We start from the raw sequence: 21,275 nt of genomic DNA, 5'->3' as shown, positions 1-21,275 counted from the left end.
GGGAGAGATCGGTATGAGAAGCGGGTCAACTACAAGTACGTGACTAAGCCAGGGAATGGGGTGACCTACGTCTCTACGGGCTCTGTGCTGGCCTGAGGCTGGTTGGCGGCGGAGCCGTTATCCCCCGCGCTCTGTGCACTCGACTGGGGCCCGTTCTGGGAGACGCCCCCCGGCACACCTGACGTCCCGAACGGGGTGTAGGCGCTGGGTTTGGCTGAAGGCATCCCTAGACCCCCCATCCCGCCCGCAGCCTGGGGGCCTGAGGTGGTGGTGGTTGAGGAGGGTGGGGTGCTGTTGGTAGTGCTGGAGCTCTGGGGACCTGAGGAGGGGGTGGTGGAGCTGTGAGCCTGGGCGGAGGCCTCGGAGGGGCTGGTGGAGCTGTGGCTCTGGGCGGAGGCCTCGGAGGGGCTGCGCTGGTTTAACAGCGAGCCGTCCAAAGACTGGCCGGCCAGGTACGGAGCTGACAGAGGAAACAAAGGAGAGAGGTGAAATATTTCCGGCATTAAGAGGTGCCCAAATCCAATTTAACTTTTTTTTTTTTTTAAATAATATATTCGCACAAGCTATAAAACGAGCCAAAGAATAAATGCTAAATAAGATTTCCCATCTCGTGTTGGTCAAAATGTCAGAAAGACACATTTCTGATGTACCCAGGTCATGACGGCACACTTGGGCGTAGAGTTTGAGTTTGTTGAACGCTTCAGTGTTCCCGTTGCTGCTGGCCATCTTGAGGAACCAGTCACTGAGTGGCTGCTCTGCCAGGCTCCGCCCCTCGGCCGTACCAACCAGCACTATGCCTTCTGCATGATTCTTACAGATTGGTCTGTGCTGGCCCAGCCGACAGGCCTGCAATGAAAACATGGCAAATATACCAATTATAGTGTTCTATGGGTGTGTGTCTGTGTGAGAGTGTATTCGCGTGCACGTGTGTTTGAGTGTGGTTTCCTTTCGGCTTACCTCATACACGGCTGTAAGGTCCTTAAAGAAGCTCTTAGCTCCACGGAGCAGAGCCTCGTTCTCTGGACAGACAACTACATATCCTACGTCCCTCTGGGAGCCGAAGGGGTCCAGCAACAGTTTCTCCCAGTAAGGCAGGCCAAAGGGCGACAGCACCACAAAGTCATACTCGTAGCCCACCAGGAAGGTTGGGATGGGCAGTGGCTCTGGGGACTCATCTGTGCCTGAAGGTTCAGACAGGAGAAACATTCAGACTGGTGGCCAAGTGTAGGTATTGTCCCATCACCAAAAACTGTCTCAGTCTACATAATCACAACTAGGTCTGGGCAATAAATGTATATACAGTGTGGCGAACTAGTATTTGATAACCTGCAAAATCTGCAGTTTTTCCTACTTACAAAGCGTGTAGAGGTCTGTAATTTTTATCATAGGTAGACTTCAACTATGAGAGAAAAAAATCCAGAAAATCACATTGTATGATTTTTAAATAATTAATTTGCATTTTATTGCATGACATAGGTATTTGATCACCTACCAACCAATACGAATTCAGGCTCTCACAGACCTGTTAGTTTTCCTTTAAGAAGCTCTCCAGTTCTCCACTCATTACATGTATTAACTGCACCTGTTTGAACTCGTTAACTGTATAAAAGACACCTGTCCACACACTCAATCAGACTCCAACCTCTCCACAATGGCCAAGACCAGAGAGTTGTGTAAGGACATCAGGGATAAAATTGTAGACTTGCACAAGGCTGGGATGGGCTACAGGACAATAGGCAAGCAGCTTGGTGAGAAGGCAACAACTGTTGGCGCAATTATTAGAAAATGGAAGAAGTTCAAGATGACGGTCAATCTCCCTCGGTCTGGGGCCCAATGCAAGATATCACCTTATGGGTCATCAATGATCATGAGGAAGGTGAGGGATCAGCCCAGAACTACACGGCAGGACCTGGTCAATGACCTGAAGAGAGCTGGGACCACAGTCTCAAAGAAAATAATTAGTAACACACTACGCCGTCATGGATTAAAATCCTGCAGCGCACGCAAGGTCCCTCTGCTCAAGCTAGCGCATGTCCAGGCCGTCTGAAGTTTGCCAATAACCACCTGGATGATCCAGAGGAGGAATGGGAGAAGGTCATGTGATCTGATGAGATAAAAATAGAGCTTTTTGGTCTAAACTCCACTCGCCGTGTTTGGAGGAAGAAGGATGAGTACAACCCCAAGAACACCATCCCAACCGTGAAGCATGGAGGTGGAAACATCATTCTTTGGGGATGCTTTTCTGCAAAGGGGACAGGACGACTGCACCGTATTGAGGGGAGGATGATGAGGCCATGTATCGCGAGATCTTCCCTCAGTAAGAGCATTGAAGATGGGTCGTGGCCGGGTCTTCCAGCATGACAACGACCCAAAACACACAGCCAGGGCAACTAAGGAGTGGCTCCGTAAAAAGCATCTCAAGGTCCTGCAGTGGCCTAGCCAGTCTCCAGACCTGAACCCAATAGAAAATCTTTGGAGGGAGCTGAAAGTCTGTATTGCCCAGCGACAGCCCCGAAACCTGAAGGATCTGGAGAAGGTCTGTATGGAGGAGTGGGCCAAAATCCCTGCTGCAGTGTGTGCAAACCAGGTCAAGAACTACAGGAAACGTATGATCTCTGTAATTGCAAACAAAGGTTTCTGTACCAAATATTAAGTTCTGCTTTTCTGATGTATTAAATACTTATGTCATGCAATAAAATGCAAATCAATGACTTAAAAATCATACAATGTGATTGCTTGGATTTTTGTTTTAGATTCCATCACTCACAGTTGAAGAGTACCTATGATAAAAAAATGACAGACTTCTACATGCTTTGTAAGTGGGAAAACCTGCAAAATCGGCAGTGTATCAAATACATGTTCTCCCCACTGTACACTGAAACACTAAATGTAATGCAACAGGCTGTCACAATTATGACCTTTAAGTAGACAGTTGTCACACAATTGTGATTAACGATAGAATTGTCTATATTGTACGTTTTAAGACGGCCTTCTATTATAGTGCAAGAATACACATGGTGGATCCAGAGACTGTTCTCATCTTTTTTGACCGCCACCGTCCTGGAACCAATCCGTGCTCCTCCAAATAATTGCTTCAGGTGGCTTCAAACCAAAATGCGCACTGAGCAGTTGTGTTTGGCTTTAGAACTACCACTAAATCAATGTTGTTAATGATTGCTCTCCACAAATTACATTTTCCTGCACATAACATTTCACCTCTCACTCGGCTGCACGTTATAGGCTAGTCATTTGAAATAGCTCATTCTAAAACTATAACCTAGGTCTTAACGCAGCACTACGTGTTTCAACGCTCTGTTGATTCAGTTAAACATGTACAAGGATTGGTTTTTATTAACAAACGTAGGCCTAAATATGCACTGGGACAGAAATTTCCATATATGCATTTTAATGGGCATTATCTAAATAGAAAATACAAAATTCCAATTCTAGCAGACGTATTTTACACACACGTGTGTTTTTCTTTTGTTGATTAGAGTTGATACGACAAACAGGCGACTGAAATGACAATGTTGCATTGCAAAACATTTCTAAATTTGGTTTAAACATTACTTTCAGTAATTTATCTGTGCCCATTAGCTTCCGCAGAACTGTCAAACACTCTGCTGCACCCCAAGGCTAGTCATCCAAATTGATTTAAAAGGACATAATTCGCATGGTATTTGTTGAGATGTCTCTAACATCGGCCTAAAACACCCTTATCCAAATTGGAAACTAAATACTGTGCAAAAATATCATTATCATAAAAATATTTGCGATCTGGCTCAAATAATTGCGACTGTATCAGATCATGGTCTGTGTGCTCTCATTAACACGGTTTACCATAGGATCCCCTGCCGGCCATCTTGTGGAACTGCTGCCAGGTGAGCGGTCCCTGAACCCCCCAGGACCGTACGCTCCTTTTCTTCTGGATGGCATCCTGGAGTACAGGCTGGAGGGAGAGAAGCACCCGCAGGACATCCTGGGAGAACAGCCTGCTCACATCTGCAACTGGAGGGTGGGAGGGATAAGAGTCATACAAACATACGTCCAACTAATGACTGGGTATCACGTAGGACGACGAGAGGGGAGAAAGGAAAGCGTAAAATGTTATCAGTTAAGGAGGGGTGGGACTCACCTTTGCGTTTCGGCCATTGGTGTAGACACGTACTCTTAACGAGAGCCTCGTCCACCTTGCCTCCTGACATGTTGTCCATGAACTGGCGGCCGTGCTCCAGAGCCATGTAGCAGTCGTTATAGCAGTCCCTCTCCTCAACGCGGAGGGAGGAGCAAGACGGGGCCGAGGACAGAGCCTTGCGGTGCTCCACCCCGGCCACGGGGGAGAAGGGGTTGGTGCACTGGTCCTGCAGCAGCAAGATGAGCTCGTCTGGGGGCCTCTCCTTGGGGTTGCCTGTCCTGTGTAGGGAGGAGGCATGCAGCTCCTCGAAACGCCTCTCAGAGTCTCGGCCCGCATCCGATTCGCGCCCCACCACGTCCAGCTCGTCTTCCAGGAAGAGCCCGGCCGAGCTGCCGTAGCGGCGGTTGACCACGGCGCTGAAGCCGCAGGTGCAGGGGTACTGGGCCTCCCCGTTGTCGTTCAGGTACACCCCCACGTCGGCCCCGCGGATGTTCATGTTACACACGCACACGCAGCAGCTGTCGAAGTTGCAGTCCTTAAAGAGGTTCATGACCGACTCCGACAGGATGAGGGTGACGTAGAGGCTGTGGGCCTCGGGGATGGAGGGCACCGTGGCTGGCTCTACCGAGCTGAGAGGTCTACAGGTGGATGGGGTGGAGGCGGGCGAGTACAGGTCAGAGTTGTCGTATTTCAGCGATCCCTGGACGCTGGCGGGCCCTCTCGGCGTGCGCGGGGTGCGGGGAGTGCGTGGGGTGGGGGCGGAGAAGCGAGGGGTGGCTGGGGACGGCAGGATGCCCGCGCCACTGTTGCTGGGCGGGGCACTGTTGGACATGAAGGGGGTGTGGGTCTGAGGTGTATAGCTCTGGTAGTCTGGTTCCACACTGGGGATGTTCCTGGAAAACACACACATTCAGCTACTGTCACAGACACAGACAAGATATGAATATGGGTATGAACATGAAGAACTGAAGTGGATGATTCCAATTGGTTACCCGTCTTTGGTGAGGAGGCCCAAGGGGGGCACGGGGGGTATGAGCTCCAGTTTTCCCAGGGTCCAGCTGGGGGTGTATGTACAGTCTTCAGGCAGCTTCATGGGCATCATACACTGACTGGGTAGGGTCTTCAGCGGAGCAAACATGGAGCATCCCGTAAACGCCTTGCACGCCTCCGTCTTGTACACAAACGAGAAGTCCTAGAGGCAGATCAGGAAGAGGAAACTATGCTGTAAAGCTTAGGCTTGCCGGAGCAGAAGTCTTGACCTCAGCACTGGGCTGAAACCGCGAGTTACCTTGATCTCAGAGGGCTTGGGACTGCAGAAGCCTTCTTCTACCTCCATCTTGTAGTGGCTGCTGAGATGGCCACCGTCTAGCAGGGTGAGGCCCACCCCCGCCTCCAGGCCGCCGTAGTCCTTACCCCCGGTGTTCATGGGGGAGTAGCCCATGATGTGCTGCTCCAGGGACGGCGGGGTGGGGAACATCTTGTGCAGGTCTGCGGCGCCTGGGTACGGGGGAAAGAGGAGGAATCAGCCCACTGACTGTCACAGTCATGTGGAATACAGCTATGCTCTAGAGAAACTATACAGAATGAAGCGCACAACAGGAACATACTTATGCAGGACAGAGGGTCCAGATTTGCTGGTTTATGTTCCTTACTGCCAAACTTGTCTTCGGCTCCATGAAGTCCTGCTCTCCGGGATCCAGGCTGTGGGTGACATTTCATTTATATACAAAACTTGGAAAAGTCTTTGACCAAAGAATATTTTAACAGATTTAATACAATATCCTGTTAGCAAAGAATTGTAACCCAAAGCATCAAGATATGGAAATAAACAAAAGGACATGAAACCCATATAATGTTGTCCCCCCACGGCAGGTGAGAACTATACTGACAGCTAGCTCATCCTCGTCTGAGTTGAAGAGGTTGTCCAGGTCGTTGATGGACACGGCTAGGTCTGTCTCGTGGATCAGACTGGTAGAAGCTACGGGCTTACTGCCAGCTCCACCCTGACCATCTGGAAACAAAAACAGACAGGGGGAGCGGGTCCTTTCAGTATCCACACTCTGGCTGACAGCTTTAACAGTAGAGAATAAAACAACCCTCTCAGAAATTATAAAAAGAAAACCCCTCACCATCTGTTGAGGAACCACTGCCATCATCGCCCTAAACAAAAAAGAGATAGCGTAAATGATTTTGGCATCAACTAAATTATATAATAAACCTAAGAACAGGTCCTACCACATTCACTAGTAAAAACGGGTAAAGGGATATCTTTGGTAGAAGTCACGTTCCCTGTTACAGGAGTACCCACCCTGTGTCTCTTGCCGGGCTCTCTCTCTGAGCCTGGTTTGTCCTTCTTGTCAGTGAAGGAGAACTCCTCATCTCCCTCCACAAAAGCATAGGGGTCTGGTTCCTCATCCTGCTCCTCGTCTGCCATGGCGGACACCAGGTGGCTGTTCCTCCTCTGGGTATAGGTCCTCACCAGATCCTGAGACACCTTCAGATGCCTGCCGGATCCTGACATCAACCTGCAAGGACACAATGTTCCTTTCATCATCAGCAATGTGTCAAACTAGGCAGAACAGCAAATCCCCCTCCAAGTGGAAGTACACTGACAGGGAGAAACAAAATGCCTGTCCTTGCCCCTCATTGCTGTGGTGCTTGTAGTGAACCATTACACATGGACTAAGAGGGGGAGAACTGTACTCACTCTGTGACCGAGACAACATTCTCCTGCCACGCTCCTCCCCCTGTGTCATCCCGTAGTTTGTCAACAGGCAGCAGTGGGGTCAGGAAGTCAGAGTTCTTCTTGCGTGGCAGGTTGAAGTACTTCCAGGGGTTGTGGGCCGAGTCTTCATTAGGGTTGATGGCTGAACCCACATAGACCGTTGGTTCCAAGGGCTCAGGGTAGGCTGGGGGGAAAGGCAGGTGCTCCATGTGGGGCTCGTCCGACGAGGTCTTCTGGGGAAGAAGGCAGGGCTCGGAAGTGGTGGGGTAGAAGTGTTGGTGGATGGGCGTGGACGAGCTCTTCATCGCTCCGGGGTCTTCCTCCCCACCCTCGCAGGGGTGAGGACTTAGAGGCGGCGGCTGGGGGGAGCCAGCAAGGTCTTGGGAGGGCCCATGGGTGTGCAATGTGGGGGCTTTGGAAGGGGCCGTGTCCACATGGTGCAGACTGGGGTAGGTGCTCTCGTCTTGGGTTCTCACACACTGCCTCTGGTTCTGGGGCTCCATGGCCAGCTCCTCAAAAACATAGCTGCGGTGGTGGAAGGGTGTCTGGGGCCTCTTTTGCTGTTTCTCCCCCTTCTCCAGCTTTTCACCCAACTTGTGTTTGGGGGGTGGCTGTGGAGGCTGGCCCACCAATGGGGGATGTCCTGAGGTGCTGCCTGATCGTTGCTTCTGGTTTTTATGCCTTGGTAAAGAAGGAAATAAAATACTTTAACAGCAATTTACTGAATCTTCCAAGCGTTGTGTGACTTAATCAGATCCCCAAGGACACATTAGAAAACATTAGTACTAAGCTACTCTTTGATTACCTTTTCCCCTCTAAATGACATATCAGAGCAGCATATTATTCAGTGTATATTTGATGACCATTTCATTAAAGTCAGTCACCATTTCATCACTACTTACATTAGCAGCCAGACAGCCACTAGTCCTAAAACAATGTAATGTTATTTCTGTGTTCCCCTTATCTATTTATTTATGCTAGTAGATGGCTAGCTTGTTGGTACAGATCACGTGGTAAATAGCTGACTAATGCTCTCTGTTCAAAACATATGGTCAAGCTGTCTGATATAATGATAGTAGTTCACTTCAAAGTAGACAATGCCTACTTTTAAGTAGAGCTATGAATCAGTAGCAGAGCGACCTTCTGTTTTGCTCTTGTATTATTTAGTCTATGCTCGTCACTGGGCCAAGTAAACCTCCTGTCCTTATCTTAGTATGCAATTTATTATGGTCACTATAGATCATTACCAACTTGTCTGCACAGAACTAGACTGCATATAAACCTTAACTCCCAAAATCCCAGTCCATTCACGCCACAATTTCTCTGACATGGAATCTACTAGATTAATCAACTTTTTGTACGAGTTCTTTTTTTTTTTTTAAACAAATAATTACCAACACTGATTGGTTAATTGCTCAGCACCAGGAAAAAGAGGTTAGCCTAAAATAACCACCTTGAGCAGTTACAGTTCGTCCTATGTGATGAATCCACAAAATCCCACACTCCTGTTTTGTCTCCCTCCTCTTCACAGGTACCGTTGGTCAAAGTGGCAAATTTTCTCCTGAAAAAGAACCAGACAGAGCTCAGCACTTAGTATGCAGCCTGTCCTCCAATAAATAAGTAAAAGGGTTTTTATCCGTGGGGTGAGGTAATGTACATACTTGCTCTGGGCCCGGTTGGTATTGCACTCCTGCCACACACTCTCCACCACCTGGGCAGCCAGCCTGCGGGGTATCTTGCCACTGTGGATACGGCTGCTGTTTGAGCTGAAGCCATCCACTATCGAGCAGAGCTTCAACCACCTCTGGGCTGCCTGAGAATCTACAGGGAAAATGACAGAGGCATTAGTGCATACATTAACTCTGCAAAATCATTAGTTATGACTTATAGGCACATGTACCTTCAAGGCAACAGCGTTCTGTCTTTCAAAAGACAGACACTGAACCCAGACAGCGGCTCACAGTCTTTCACACTAGCCGTGTGTGGAGTCCTAATCAACTCCTTAGTTCAAGGCAAAGGCTACCTGTGTGGGCCTCCTCCGGGGATGTGGGAGGGGTGAGGGTGACGGAGGACATGGCAGGGTCCCTGTGAGCCCCGTGGCCCTGCTGGCTCCCACACAGGACCGCTAAGGGGTTGACTGAACCCGGTGGGGCCAGGGCAGGGAGGTCCGACTGGGGAACCAATACCAGACAGGCAGGGTACACCATCCGCACTCCCGCTGGAACAGACCGGCACAACACATTTAGTCAGGGACAGTATCCAAAACAACCCGAAACAGGAAACACTCAGCATTTACAACATCATCCACGTGCAAGAGAACATAGGTGAAACTGTAAGGACAAACCCAATCGTACCAACAAGGACCTCAACGGCCGCTAGCGAGTCATCCTCCCAGTCGGCGTCCTCCATCTTATCCTCGGGTCGGTCCTTGGAGCTGGGACTGATGGGGTAAAACTGCCGCCACTCCTCAATGAGCTTTTGGGTGGGGTGGTCAGACATCTTGAAGGACTGACCTGTGACCGTTCCGTTCAGACCGTATGGACTCAGGATGACTGCGGAAGTGACCGAGAGGGAAACGAGGTGAGAGCTTGGCTCTAAAGTCTGACCCAATAGTTTACCATATCCTCACCCAATCAATGGTCCAGTCAAGCCAAATCACAATGAACTCAATGAGGCACACACCTCAGCACCTGGACAAATCTGGTCAGGCGCAGGAAACAGGCAAGTAAGCGAGGCTCGTGTCCGTTAAATTAGCAGAGAACGATTGCACGCGTGCAGAAAGGAACTCATTGCAACAGAGGAAGTTGCTGCTTTCTATGCACCTTAACATCTCATCTCATCTTAAAACACAGGACCATGCGGGGGAGTAGTGCAGCCAGTGTGCACGGACATCTCACCAGTAAGTCAGTGGGAAATGAAAAAACAGCGGCCCCCGAATGGTTAATTTATTCAAACAAGGGTCTGACTAAAGGGCATAGATTAAAAAAAAAAGTGTGAACAACACCTTTCGGATACAGTTTAGGCGTCTTTTTGTCTTTTTATCTAAACAATGGCAGGTAAATAAAACTGTTGATCAACCTTTGGCTGAATTGGATACGGCTGGGTGACAAGCCCATGGTGGGTCAGTCATCAGGACTCACCTGGCAAGGGGCAGGCACTCTGCTGGGCCAAGCTCAGGTGCTCTTCACTCAACCGCTGGACAGGCTGATGCTGGGCGATCTCCACACTGGTGCACACGTGACTGTCCCCGTGCAAGAAGAAGGTGAACGCACACGACAGATGCTCACTGCAGAGAAGATTAAAAGAAATATGAGACTGATGCCGTGTATTTTATGATCCTATGGGTCTAACAATGAACCCACAGGGCATTTTGACTTCAAAACTGTTGTCCAGATGTCCGCATTATGAACATTTCCAAGTACCTTTGTTACACTTTTGCAGCCTGGGAAGAAAGTTAGAAATGCATGGTTGTGCTCAAATCAAAGCTCGTAGTTTTTTGTTTATATTTAACACTACTATATGTAATTGCCTATGGTATAGGGTGTTCTGTAGCTGCAGCAATTGTAGAGCCCACAGAGATGAAAACAATGAGTTATCACCATAAGTAGAGCAGGACAATAAACCAAAAAACATTTACATCAACCATACAAACCACTTATGGCAGGAATCTAGCTGATCTCTTAAATTACAAGAAGTCTATACTAAAGAAATGAAAAAAATGTGCTCATCTGAGTTACTGTCAATGGGATAATGGATGTATGTCAACATAGTTTCATTTTTATTGCATATCTTCAGCAAATATGTCATAAGATCTCCAAATTCGAAAAGGAATACATGAAAAATTCGTATTCATTCCCATGTTGATTAACAGGTGAAAGGCTAAAATAACAGGAGTGAGCAAAAAAATAATAATTGGTTTCAGGGAGGTCTGTTGTTCTTGACCTGACAGTATAGGCCTATTTCAGACAATTAACTGCATGAGGCTGTTATCAAGGTGAGTTTGGAAATGAAAATGAGAGAATTCCAAATGTTAGGACCTTGGGGTGTACATGGGGATGATTAAAGGCATGGTGTTGTGGAACACATTCGGTCAGTGGATAAAGCTATCGCCTGTGCGCAAGGAGTTTATCCTGGTCAATCGATTTGCAGAAGTGGGTAGTACAGAACGAGTTTCAAAACCGTAACATCGCTGTGCCCCATCTTAAAAAATTTCCCTGTTATGTGTCAGTTTCACCAACTGTGGTGTGCACACTATCAATACAACTGAGGCACAAAGAGGGGGGTCAGACAATAACACTGAGCATAGAGTTAAAACATCTAGCCAATATATTTTAAGATCTGTAAGGATATCAAACTGGGGCAAATGTTGGAGTTGTCAACTCTTCCGCTATAGTTTGATAGGTTACTACTTACTTCTCTGGCTAGCATTTACCGTCCTTCAAACATGAATCATCCTACATAGTGTGTCAATAGAAACAAACGTTTGAAATATATTGGAACGTTTGAATTGGTAGCCCTCGTATTGTCTCTGACATACATTAAATGCTTGTTGATGACAGACACACTGTCCAAACAGGCAACAACATTTTGTCTCATATCAAAAATGTGCCTCGGGCAGCCAAAATCTGGGCTAAAACTGTTCCTGCAGAAACAGTTGGTGTAAAACTACAGTGCAGACCCAGCTACTAAAAAACAAAAACACAAAGACAGCCTTGTTTACCAGAGTCCAGGCGACTCAAATGAATAGTTAGAGGATGGTGGTACACAGGATGGTTCAGTTCTTTCATCAAAATGCCAAGATACTGAAAGAAGATGTATTTTGATGAATGTGTCTATAGTGTGAAGAAACATACTCTTTAAAGGTTAGGCTCCCAGGTATAAGAGCTCCCATTGATACAAAATACACTGCTCAAAATATTTAAGGGAACACAATCATCACAGTAAAACACCAAGTCGATTAAACTACAGGGATATCAATCTGTCCAGTTAGGAAGCATAAGCAACTGAATGAATGTTACCTGTTTTGGTGCAAATGAAAGCGACAACATGGGGAGGATTAAAAGGCATGGTGTTGTGGAACGTTTGGTCGGTTAATAAAGCCATTGCCTGTGCACAAGGAGTTTATCCTGGTCAATCGATTTGCAGAAGTGGGTGGTACAGACTTTCAAAACCGTAAAATTGCTATTCCCATAGTAAACCTGAATCGGCAACAGCAAGAAAACTACCAAAAAGATAATGGTTTTGCAGGTGTTGGCCACAGACAATTGCTCTCTCCTTATCCTTCCTGATTATTACTTCTCTAGTTTAGCGGTTTGCTAGTGTCCTTCGCCCAACTAGTTGCATAAGGCGGTACCTGCAGCCCATTCAGGTTGCACAGGTAGTCCATCTCCTCAAGGATGGCACATCCTTATGTGCCGCCGCAAGGTTTGTTGTGTCTCCCAGCACAGTCTCAGGAACATTGAGGAGAGACCAGGAGACAAGCCGTTACATGACGAAAGCTGGACAGGGCCGTAGAAGGGCATCAACCTAGCATCAGGATCGGTATCTGCTCCTTTGTGTGAGGAACTGGAGGAGCACTGTCGGAGCTATCCAAAAATACCTCCAGCAGGCTAACTGTGTGCACATTTCTGACCAAACAGTCAGAAAGAGACTGCATGAAGGCCAGACATCCTCTAGTGGGACTTGTGCTCAGAAGCCCATCATGCAGCTCGACTGGCATTCGCCAGAGAACACCAGCATTGGCAGGTCCACCATTGGCACCCTGTTCTCTTCACAGATGAGAGCAGGTTCAGAATGAGCACATGTAACAGACATGAAAGAGTCTGGAGGTGCCACGGTGAACGTTATGTTGCCTGCAACATCATCCAGCATGACCGGTTTGTTGGTGGGTCAGTGATGGTCTGATCCAGGTCTGGGAGGAGATTCCCCAGGACACCATCCCATATCTCATTAGGAGCATGCCCAGACATTGTCGAGAGTGCATACAGGCACATGGGGGCCCAAACACACGACTGAGTCACATAAGTTGCTGTGATTAAATTCACACAAAGTTAGAACAGCCTGTGATTTCAACAGTTTACTTTGATTTTCAGTGTGAGTTTGCATGCAGCCCTCAATCGGTTGGCAATTTTGGTTTCCATTGAACACTTCATGTGGTGTTCTCTTAGGTTGGTGATTTTGGATTCCACAGAACACTTCATTTTATTCTCAATGATTTTGATCTTTAAGATATTTTGTTCATTGAGACCCGATGTGTGTTTTAAGTGTTCCCTTACTTTTTTTGAGCTGTGTATACTCAACATAATTGTAAATAAGGCAACAATTAAGACTTCATGCAGCACATGTTCCTCTTTTCAAAAAGAAAAATGCTCTTATTGTTGCCTACATCATAGAGAGAAATATTTTCAGAATGGGTTACTTATTTTACATGTAAATTCGGGGCTTATAGAGTAATTACGTAGAACATTCAACCCATTACTCTGTCAGAACATGGACCTAAAGGTCCATAAAGGGTGGATTGGAAGCAAAAGAATGTCCAGAAACTGTCACAGGAACACTTGATTACATATTAAAGTTTAGGCTATTATTTATAACAAAAGCAGTACGTTGAATGGAAGGAGTTGCCAGAAAGAAGTTATGGAGGCCGATTATGTTCTCCCGCACCATTAAAATAATTCAGTGATTTCAGGTCTCATTTAACTTTCGTGTTTTTGGCCCAATTGGTTATCCAATTTGTGACTAATCTGTGACACTCGATGTTGAGATATACCAAAGTACTTCCAGGGCCATTTCCGTTCTGATCAGGCTGCTCGCTCACCCAGGTAGTCTGGACCTGAATGCTTATGCCCCACTACAAGCTGAGTGTGCGCGATGAAGCAAGGCAACCATATTGGATTAGTAACCCTTCCAAACCCTAAAAAATGCAGGTCAATTGCACGAGACCCGGGTTAATCCACGAGGACGACGTAGCCAACTGCAAGGCAGTGACACTACCACTGTGCCTTCCTGGGGCCCACTTTACAACATTCAGGGGCCCAGTTATTTCACTTCTAAAAAGGTTTTATGAAATACATAGACAGTTCTGTTTAAATACGAGCATTTCAATTGACAGGTGTAGCTTTTGCAGCAGTAAAACAATGTGCGGTTATTATAATATAATATGCTGCTTGCTACATGCTTTTCACTCAATCAGGGAGTCTAAACCGGAATCCTTAAATGCCAAATGGACCACACTATCGGGACTAGCATACATGCACTAGAGCGTGATGACACCAGCCAATGAGATTATTCTGCACTTGGGCTAATCCAAGAGCCAGATTCGAACACTGTTCACCCAATGACGGAGCTGAGTGTAGTGTAGACTATACCACTGTGCCATTAAGGGGCCCACTTTCCAACATCTCAAATGACAAGACTGTCTAGGGGCTAGTGTTAGATACATAGACTTTAGTGTTTAAGTGCAGAGCATCTAAAAGTGCACACAGTCAATTTAGTCAGAAAATGCTGAGCCATCTGACAGTTGAGAATATAAAATATTATTAGAATTTCAAAAGTATGTCAGTATGTATAGGCTAGGCTAAACTGCAGTGCCCAAATGAAAGACAAAATACCATGTTATTGAAATGATACTGTAAGATCTTGATTCAGGCCAGTACATTTTAATTGGCACTGGCCATGATGGCCACCGACATATTTACCAGGGCTACACCGGTGATTTATGCTAATGTTGGCTCTAAACTTTCCTTTTTCAACTATAAGTTTGGTACCAAGGACTTCAGAAGGGGCTCAGATGGGGAGGGAATTAGGTAAAAAAAATATAAAAGGCAATATTTTTCTGGTAGTAAAATAAACAATAACGCCAACGCTCAGTTTTTTTAATAGCCTAAAACGGCATTTGAACTTGAGTGATAAAACACGTTTCTTCCTCAAACTCTTGAAACCGGTTCCTTCTCCACCTACACTCGTGACACAACTGTAAGCCAGTGTATTCATTATTTAGTTTAATAAGTATTTTTGTCAAAACTATCTACCTTTAATTGAAGGATGTGAGAGAATTCTGAGGTGATTGTGTAGTTACAGGTTCTGCAGGCTACGTCTCAGTCTTAGTGCTTTGTTTTTCTACTGAGTCAATGGCAGCGTACCACCTTCAGTTGTTCCAACTCTTTCCGTTTTGAGTCTTTGCTTCCCTGTACTGTTGCTTTATTTTATCAGGAATCTGTTTGTTAGATTGGATGACAGCCATTATAAGAAGCCTAAGACTAAACAAATAATACACATTGCTATTAGAATAGCACAACATGCAGCATTTTCACAGCATGTAATGCGTCAACCTGCAAACCCCCGCTCTAAGTCCTAAAGTCCGGGGCTTGGGACCAAGTGAAAGCCAGGCTACTAGGTCATTGCCTAGTGGCTGACTGGCACTGTCCCGCGTCAATGAAAACAGAAACAATTCTGAAGTTCGGGGTAAAACACCAACGTTTGGCACCAGTGGAAACAAGGAATTATTGTATGACCAATAACAATTAATAAGAAATGAAGTGTAATGCCCACCAGGAGGCTTCAGAAAAACATATAGCTAGTAAGACAATATATTAACTTAACAGAAGATAATATAGGCCTACTACTTAAAACAACCCTACCATGTAATACAAATTAAGGAATTAAGGAAAATGCTGAGCAAAACATGCTCATGCCATCCCGGCCTCACTCCACTCTTCTCACATTCTGGGTGCCAAACAGAAAGAATGAACACAGTACGTCTACTCTCAGTAGCCAGAGGCAGATGAAAACAATCTGCAGCTTGTTCAGCCTGAGATTCCCCTGTTCAGGCTTTTCACAGCTTCCCTAAAAAAAACTGCCGTTCATGTCAGTATAGTAGTCATTTGGAATTTCAGGAAATGTACAGATCCAAGCATTTGTTCAGGCCAGCAGAGCAGCACAAACCCACAAAACTCCCGCATTCACTAAAATATTTAATGGCTAATTAAAGACAACGAAGAAGCAGCCCAGGATTATTCCTACAAAAAAAATTAACTAAATGAAAAGCACATTTCAATAACTAGTAAAAATGCTGCCTTTGTACTCTGAAGGGCTCTTAGAAGATTTCAATGACTGAAATGAGATGACAATGCAAATACAATGTGAATTTCCACCAAACTAATTTTAACTAAAAATGAGTGGTTCAAGGCATAAAAAAAACAAAAAATAATCATTTTGTTGCAAAACCTTTCACCTCCCTATGTCAAGAGGACGGTTGGATCAAGATGTCAAGAGGACGGTTGGATCAAGATGTCAAGAGGACGGTTGGATCAAGATGTCAAGAGGACGGTTGGATCAAGATGTCAAGAGGACGGTTGGATCAAGATGTCAAGAGGACGGTTGGATCTAAGTGACTTGCACAGGGGGTTCATTATCTGAGCGCAGGTGGCAGTTACACAGACTGCTCAGCTGGATAGTGTTCCAACTGGAATAGTGAAGTTACATTAAGACATTATTAAATACCAGACCAGAAATTGTGGTGGAAGAGACACCCGGGAAAACGGCAGGAGGGGGAAAACACTAACGCACATAGAGGGTACATGCATGCGTTACACACACATTCAATAACCCTGATTGTCACGCATTACTCTAATATGTAAAGAAAAACCGAAGAGCAACTCTTTCCCAGGTAACTGGGACCTACAATGCAGGACTTCAACGCCATCACCAAAACACCAAATTAGGTCTTATCTTTTAGAAGTGTTCCATCCCTCCAGTAGAGGTCCATAAACATGTATAATCTATGCCACGGAGGACTGAAGCTGTTATAGGGCCTCAGAGTGGCCCTAACACCTTATTGAGACACTTGGTTTTTTCTTAAATTCGTCGATATTTAGCAAAACACTGTTTACAGAATATAGCAGAGGTGGGTAAAATACCTATTTCAGTCAACCTGTTGGAGGTTTGAAAAAAAATTAGAATAATTGGCAGGTGCACTTATCCATAGTGCCTTATTTAAGGATTTTTCACCTTGCTCTCTAAACCTTTCCGGTATTGACAGAGATATGTTTATAGGAGGATAGAAACACTACATCCTACTCTTAAGTCTGAAACTAGATTTTAATAAATATGAAGAATATGAAGTATAATGGACAGCAATTATCAAATGGTCAAATAACTGCCCTTTTTGGCCTACAACATAAAGACTTGGCCAGGCTGCTGACACTTACCTCTTATTGATGGGCTTTTCATCCTTCTCGTAAGGCTTGACGAACCACTTGCCAATGCGGACAAAGCTGCGGTTCATGAGGCAGCGTTCTAGCAGGTTATGGACAGCTTTGAACAGGAGCGTTCGGCACTCATAAGACAAGCCACTCTCCCACTCACCATCCTCCTCACCTAAGCCAGAAAAAGAAAAACACATTAAAAGGAGTCTGATCTCAACTCTATCAACATCTCTTCCCCAACCTTAAGGTAAGGAGCAAATCCTACATCCTTACAAGTGTTCTTCATTCTGTCATTTATAGTCAATCGGACAGTAGGGCCAAAGACCAAACATGGTTTACACATTATCTACTGCGGCCTATGTTACTGTGGCCATATGTTTTTTTTTGTCATTAAACAATAGGTTGCTCAATAACAATCATGAACGTGTGTGAGTAAATGAATGTTTTAAATGTGTTAACCCAACTGCGGAGTCAGTGTAGTGAAGTGATGGAAGTGCCCTGTGCAAGACAAAATGACAGCAGCGAGACTGTTCTTGAGTTTCTAGTCTTTTTTATATGTTTGGTGGTTTTCCAACGCTAACATTTGAAAACCACCAAGCACGTGAATAAAACGACAAATACAGCAGAAACACTTTGCCTTTTGCGCAGGTTGTAACCAAAATGATAATTGTGGCTTTTCCAATTGTTGTTTTTTGAACCGACCTCTAGGAGAAACAGCTAGTTCTACAACGAGTGGTAGTATTGATAAACAAATATTGTGGAATCCTTCAGCTTTGTTTTAATCTCCAGTTTGGTAACATTTTGACATTCCAGTTGACTACTACAGTGATAGATACAGTGGATATAAAAAGTCTACATACCCCTGTGAAAATGCCAGGTTTTTGTCAGAACCTTTACCACTTTTGTGTGACCTATAATGTGAACAATTCAATTGAAAAACAAACTGAAATCTTTTAGGGGGGATAATGAAAACATTTCTCTTTTTTTTACATTAATCTGGTTACATAAGGGGATGTGGCTGTGTTCAGAAATAACCAATCACATACAAACTCATGTTAAATAGAAGTCATTACACACCTGCCATAATTTAAAGAAACTGATTAATCACAAATAAAGTTCAGCTGTTCTAGTAGGATTTTCCTGACATTTTCTGCAGAGAGCATCCAAAGCATCAGAGGGATCTCATTGTTGAAAGGTATCAGTCAGGAGAAGGGCACAAAATGATTTCCTAAGTATTAGATATACCATGGAACACAGTGAAGACAGTCATCATCATGACAACAGACTCCCGTATTCTTCATAGGAATGGGCTATGGGGTAGGGTGGCAAGACAGAAGCCTTTTCTTACAAAGAAAAACATCCAAGCCCGGCTGAAGTTTGCAAAAACAAACATCAAGTCCCCCAAAAGCATGTGGGAAAATTTGTTATGGTCTGATCAAACCGAGGTTGAAATTTTTTGCCATAATTCCAAAAGGTATGTTTGGTGCGAAAACAACACTGCACATCACCCAAAGAACACCATACCCACAGTGAAGCATGGTGGTGGCAGCATCATGCTTTGGGGCTGTTTTTCTCCAGCTGGAACCTGGGCATTATTCAGGGTGGAGAGAATTATGAACAGTTCCAAATGCCAGGTAATTTTGGCACAAAACCATCAGGCGTCCGTTAGAAAGCTGAAGTTCACTTGTCAGCACGACAACGACCCAAAGCACACAATCAAATCCCCACAAGTATGGCTTCACCAGAAGTAGATTAACATTTTGGAATGGCCCAGCCAGAACCCAGACCTGAATCCAATTGATCATCTGGGGGGTGATCTGAAGAGGGTTGTGCACGGGAGATGTCCTCGCATTCTGACAGATTTGGAGCGCTTTTGCAAAGAAGAGTGAGCAAATATTGCCATGTTAAGATGTGCCACGCTAATAGATTCCTACCCAAAAAGACTGAGTGTTGCAATAAAATCAAAAGGTGCATCAACAAAGTATTAGTTTAAGGGTGTGCACACTTATGCAACCAGATTGTGAGTTTTTTTTAATTATGTTTCCCCCTCAAAGAATTCAGTTTGTTTTTCAATTGAATTGTTCACATTATAGGTCACATTAAAGGTGGAAAAAGTTCTGACATGATTTATTTTTGTCTCATTCTTTTACATCACAAGAACCTTGCATTTTAACAGGGGTGTGTACACTTTATATCCACTGTAGGTGCTGATATAACATTTACTGTAAGTCGCCACTGCTTTACAATAGTAGCTTCTAACATGGCAAACATGTTGATAACCACCCCAACATAATTCCAGCATTAATAGCCCTAAGAAACAGAAAATAAACAACCCAAGTTCAACACAAAGCCCTTAGCAGGAGTCGAATTGGGCTAAGGAAATTCTAAAACTAATTGGAAGTTTCAGTGCCTTCTAAGGTGCTTGAAGCCACGTTACAAATGACAATACATTCTTGTACTGAACCGCAACCCTCAAACCACAATACGGACTGTGTGTGGCTTAGGTTTCCATTGGACCCCAACAAGATACTATAGTGCATCAATACCACCTATAAAAATTAGTAGTCTGTAGTTAATAACTGTTTCACATAATTTTTATTTAGGATAGCATTAAAGTTTCCGGTATTCTGTACCAGATTCCCTACTGAAATGCATTAAGAGATCATTTAAATAATGCTATATCTTAAAATGTATGAATAACATCAACAACAAAGTTGGACAGTCTTAACATTTGAGAGTTGGCTTAGTGTTGACAGCCTTTATTGTTTAGGCTCTACCGCAAGGGAAATAAATCAAATATTAAGGCTGTGAAATAAATCCATAGCATGCCGAATAGGGATGGGACGATAGACGATGTCAGTACGATTTTCCCGATGGACAATATGATTGAGATCATGAAGAAAATCCTCACGAGTGACTTGAAAAAAAGGCACTCGCTGAAGAGTCCCTGACTGCTGGTTTTATTTTACAAGTGGAGCGCACATCTCATCTCACATTGTACTATGCCACTAAACATCCTCTCCAATTTACTGTGAACGATGCTGAATGGCTCTGCTAGCAGGCAACCATAAACATTTAGGAATTTACATGTTCCTGTATTTATTGCAATGGGATTTTAAAAGCACAAGAACAAAAATTATGTAATGGAGTGTTGCAATTGGGCTGACAGTCGGTCTCTTGAGGGTCTCCCACCAAGCTGCCCTTTAAAATCGGGATAGAATCTTCAATCGGATAATCGTGGCATCAGATTCTCATATCGGCCAACCCCTAACATTGAATTATCACTTCATACAACAGTGGTGTGCAGAAGGGCATCGCTGAATGCATAAAACGTCAAATCCTGAAACAGGTGGTAACCAAAGGGGGTCCTACCCAATACTAGTTAAATGAACCTAATAAAGTGGATGATGAGTGCAAATATTGGAACAGGGGAGCTGCTAAATCGCTTACTATAATTTCAAGGACTTAAAGAACAATAGAGGAAACTGCAGTACTTGATTTGAGTCTCAAATTCAAGCAGTTCAAATACTTTTGGGCAACCCTGATTACAAGTATTAGATAAACACTAAACATGTTTGCTTTGCTTCATTTTCTAAGTATGCCATTAGCAATGCCTATTAGGAGTAACCCCAGTACATCCTAGCTTTATCCCGTAAGCAGCTGACTAATGTAACAAGAGCTGCAACCCCAATAAAAAGGCGGATGGGAGATTTTATGATTTATGCATGGAGCTACAATCATGACATACAATCTATCAACAACAGGTAGAAACCTTGTATTGTGAACATAGAACAAACAAGGAAAATTGTTTTGTATTGTAATGAATTTTTTTAAGGGGAATTTTAATGAAGGATTATTTATGTATACAGTCAGGTCAAAGTATCGACACGCTTCATTAAAATTTTCAGAAGCAAATTTATAATAAACACTATTGGTCCAATGCTGGACTCAAACAAAGGGGGAGCCATATACTTTCATTACAACACAATTTCCCAAACAAAACATTTTTGGAGTATTACTCTGCAAAGAAAACGGTTTAAGAGGTTTTTGCACCCCTACAACCAATATTTAAGTGTCCCTCAGAGTGGATAACAGCAATGACCCTCTTCCTGTGAAGTCTGACAAGGTTGGCACACACTTGGAGGGATCTTGGGCTACTCCATGTAGCACATTTCAAGATCCATTTCAAGATCCTTGGGGATTGCCCTTG

The 21,275-nt window shown here is 44.6% G+C and overlaps 1 protein-coding gene across 1 annotated transcript in view; it reads right to left on the bottom strand.

The window, feature by feature from the left end:
- Positions 1–21,275, bottom strand: part of LOC105022380 (mediator of RNA polymerase II transcription subunit 13-like) — a 37,143-nt gene that overhangs the window by 4,570 nt on the left and 11,298 nt on the right. The window contains exons 3-20 of the mRNA XM_010890748.3: positions 17,069–17,237; positions 10,001–10,146; positions 9,215–9,412; positions 8,884–9,078; positions 8,522–8,681; positions 8,314–8,421; positions 6,843–7,541; positions 6,444–6,660; positions 6,265–6,295; positions 6,025–6,146; positions 5,743–5,836; positions 5,424–5,632; positions 5,128–5,327; positions 4,136–5,028; positions 3,841–4,008; positions 958–1,181; positions 651–846; positions 70–460 (exon numbers count right to left, since the gene is read on the bottom strand). Of these exons, the coding sequence (XP_010889050.1) occupies positions 70–460; positions 651–846; positions 958–1,181; positions 3,841–4,008; positions 4,136–5,028; positions 5,128–5,327; positions 5,424–5,632; positions 5,743–5,836; positions 6,025–6,146; positions 6,265–6,295; positions 6,444–6,660; positions 6,843–7,541; positions 8,314–8,421; positions 8,522–8,681; positions 8,884–9,078; positions 9,215–9,412; positions 10,001–10,146; positions 17,069–17,237 (4,420 nt within the window). The remainder of the gene's footprint in view (positions 1–69; positions 461–650; positions 847–957; positions 1,182–3,840; positions 4,009–4,135; positions 5,029–5,127; positions 5,328–5,423; positions 5,633–5,742; positions 5,837–6,024; positions 6,147–6,264; positions 6,296–6,443; positions 6,661–6,842; positions 7,542–8,313; positions 8,422–8,521; positions 8,682–8,883; positions 9,079–9,214; positions 9,413–10,000; positions 10,147–17,068; positions 17,238–21,275) is intronic.

The sequence above is a fragment of the Esox lucius genome, chromosome 1, assembly GCF_011004845.1.
Source record: "Esox lucius isolate fEsoLuc1 chromosome 1, fEsoLuc1.pri, whole genome shotgun sequence".
NCBI lineage: Eukaryota > Metazoa > Chordata > Actinopteri > Esociformes > Esocidae > Esox > Esox lucius.
This window is presented reverse-complemented; position numbering and strand designations above follow the sequence as displayed.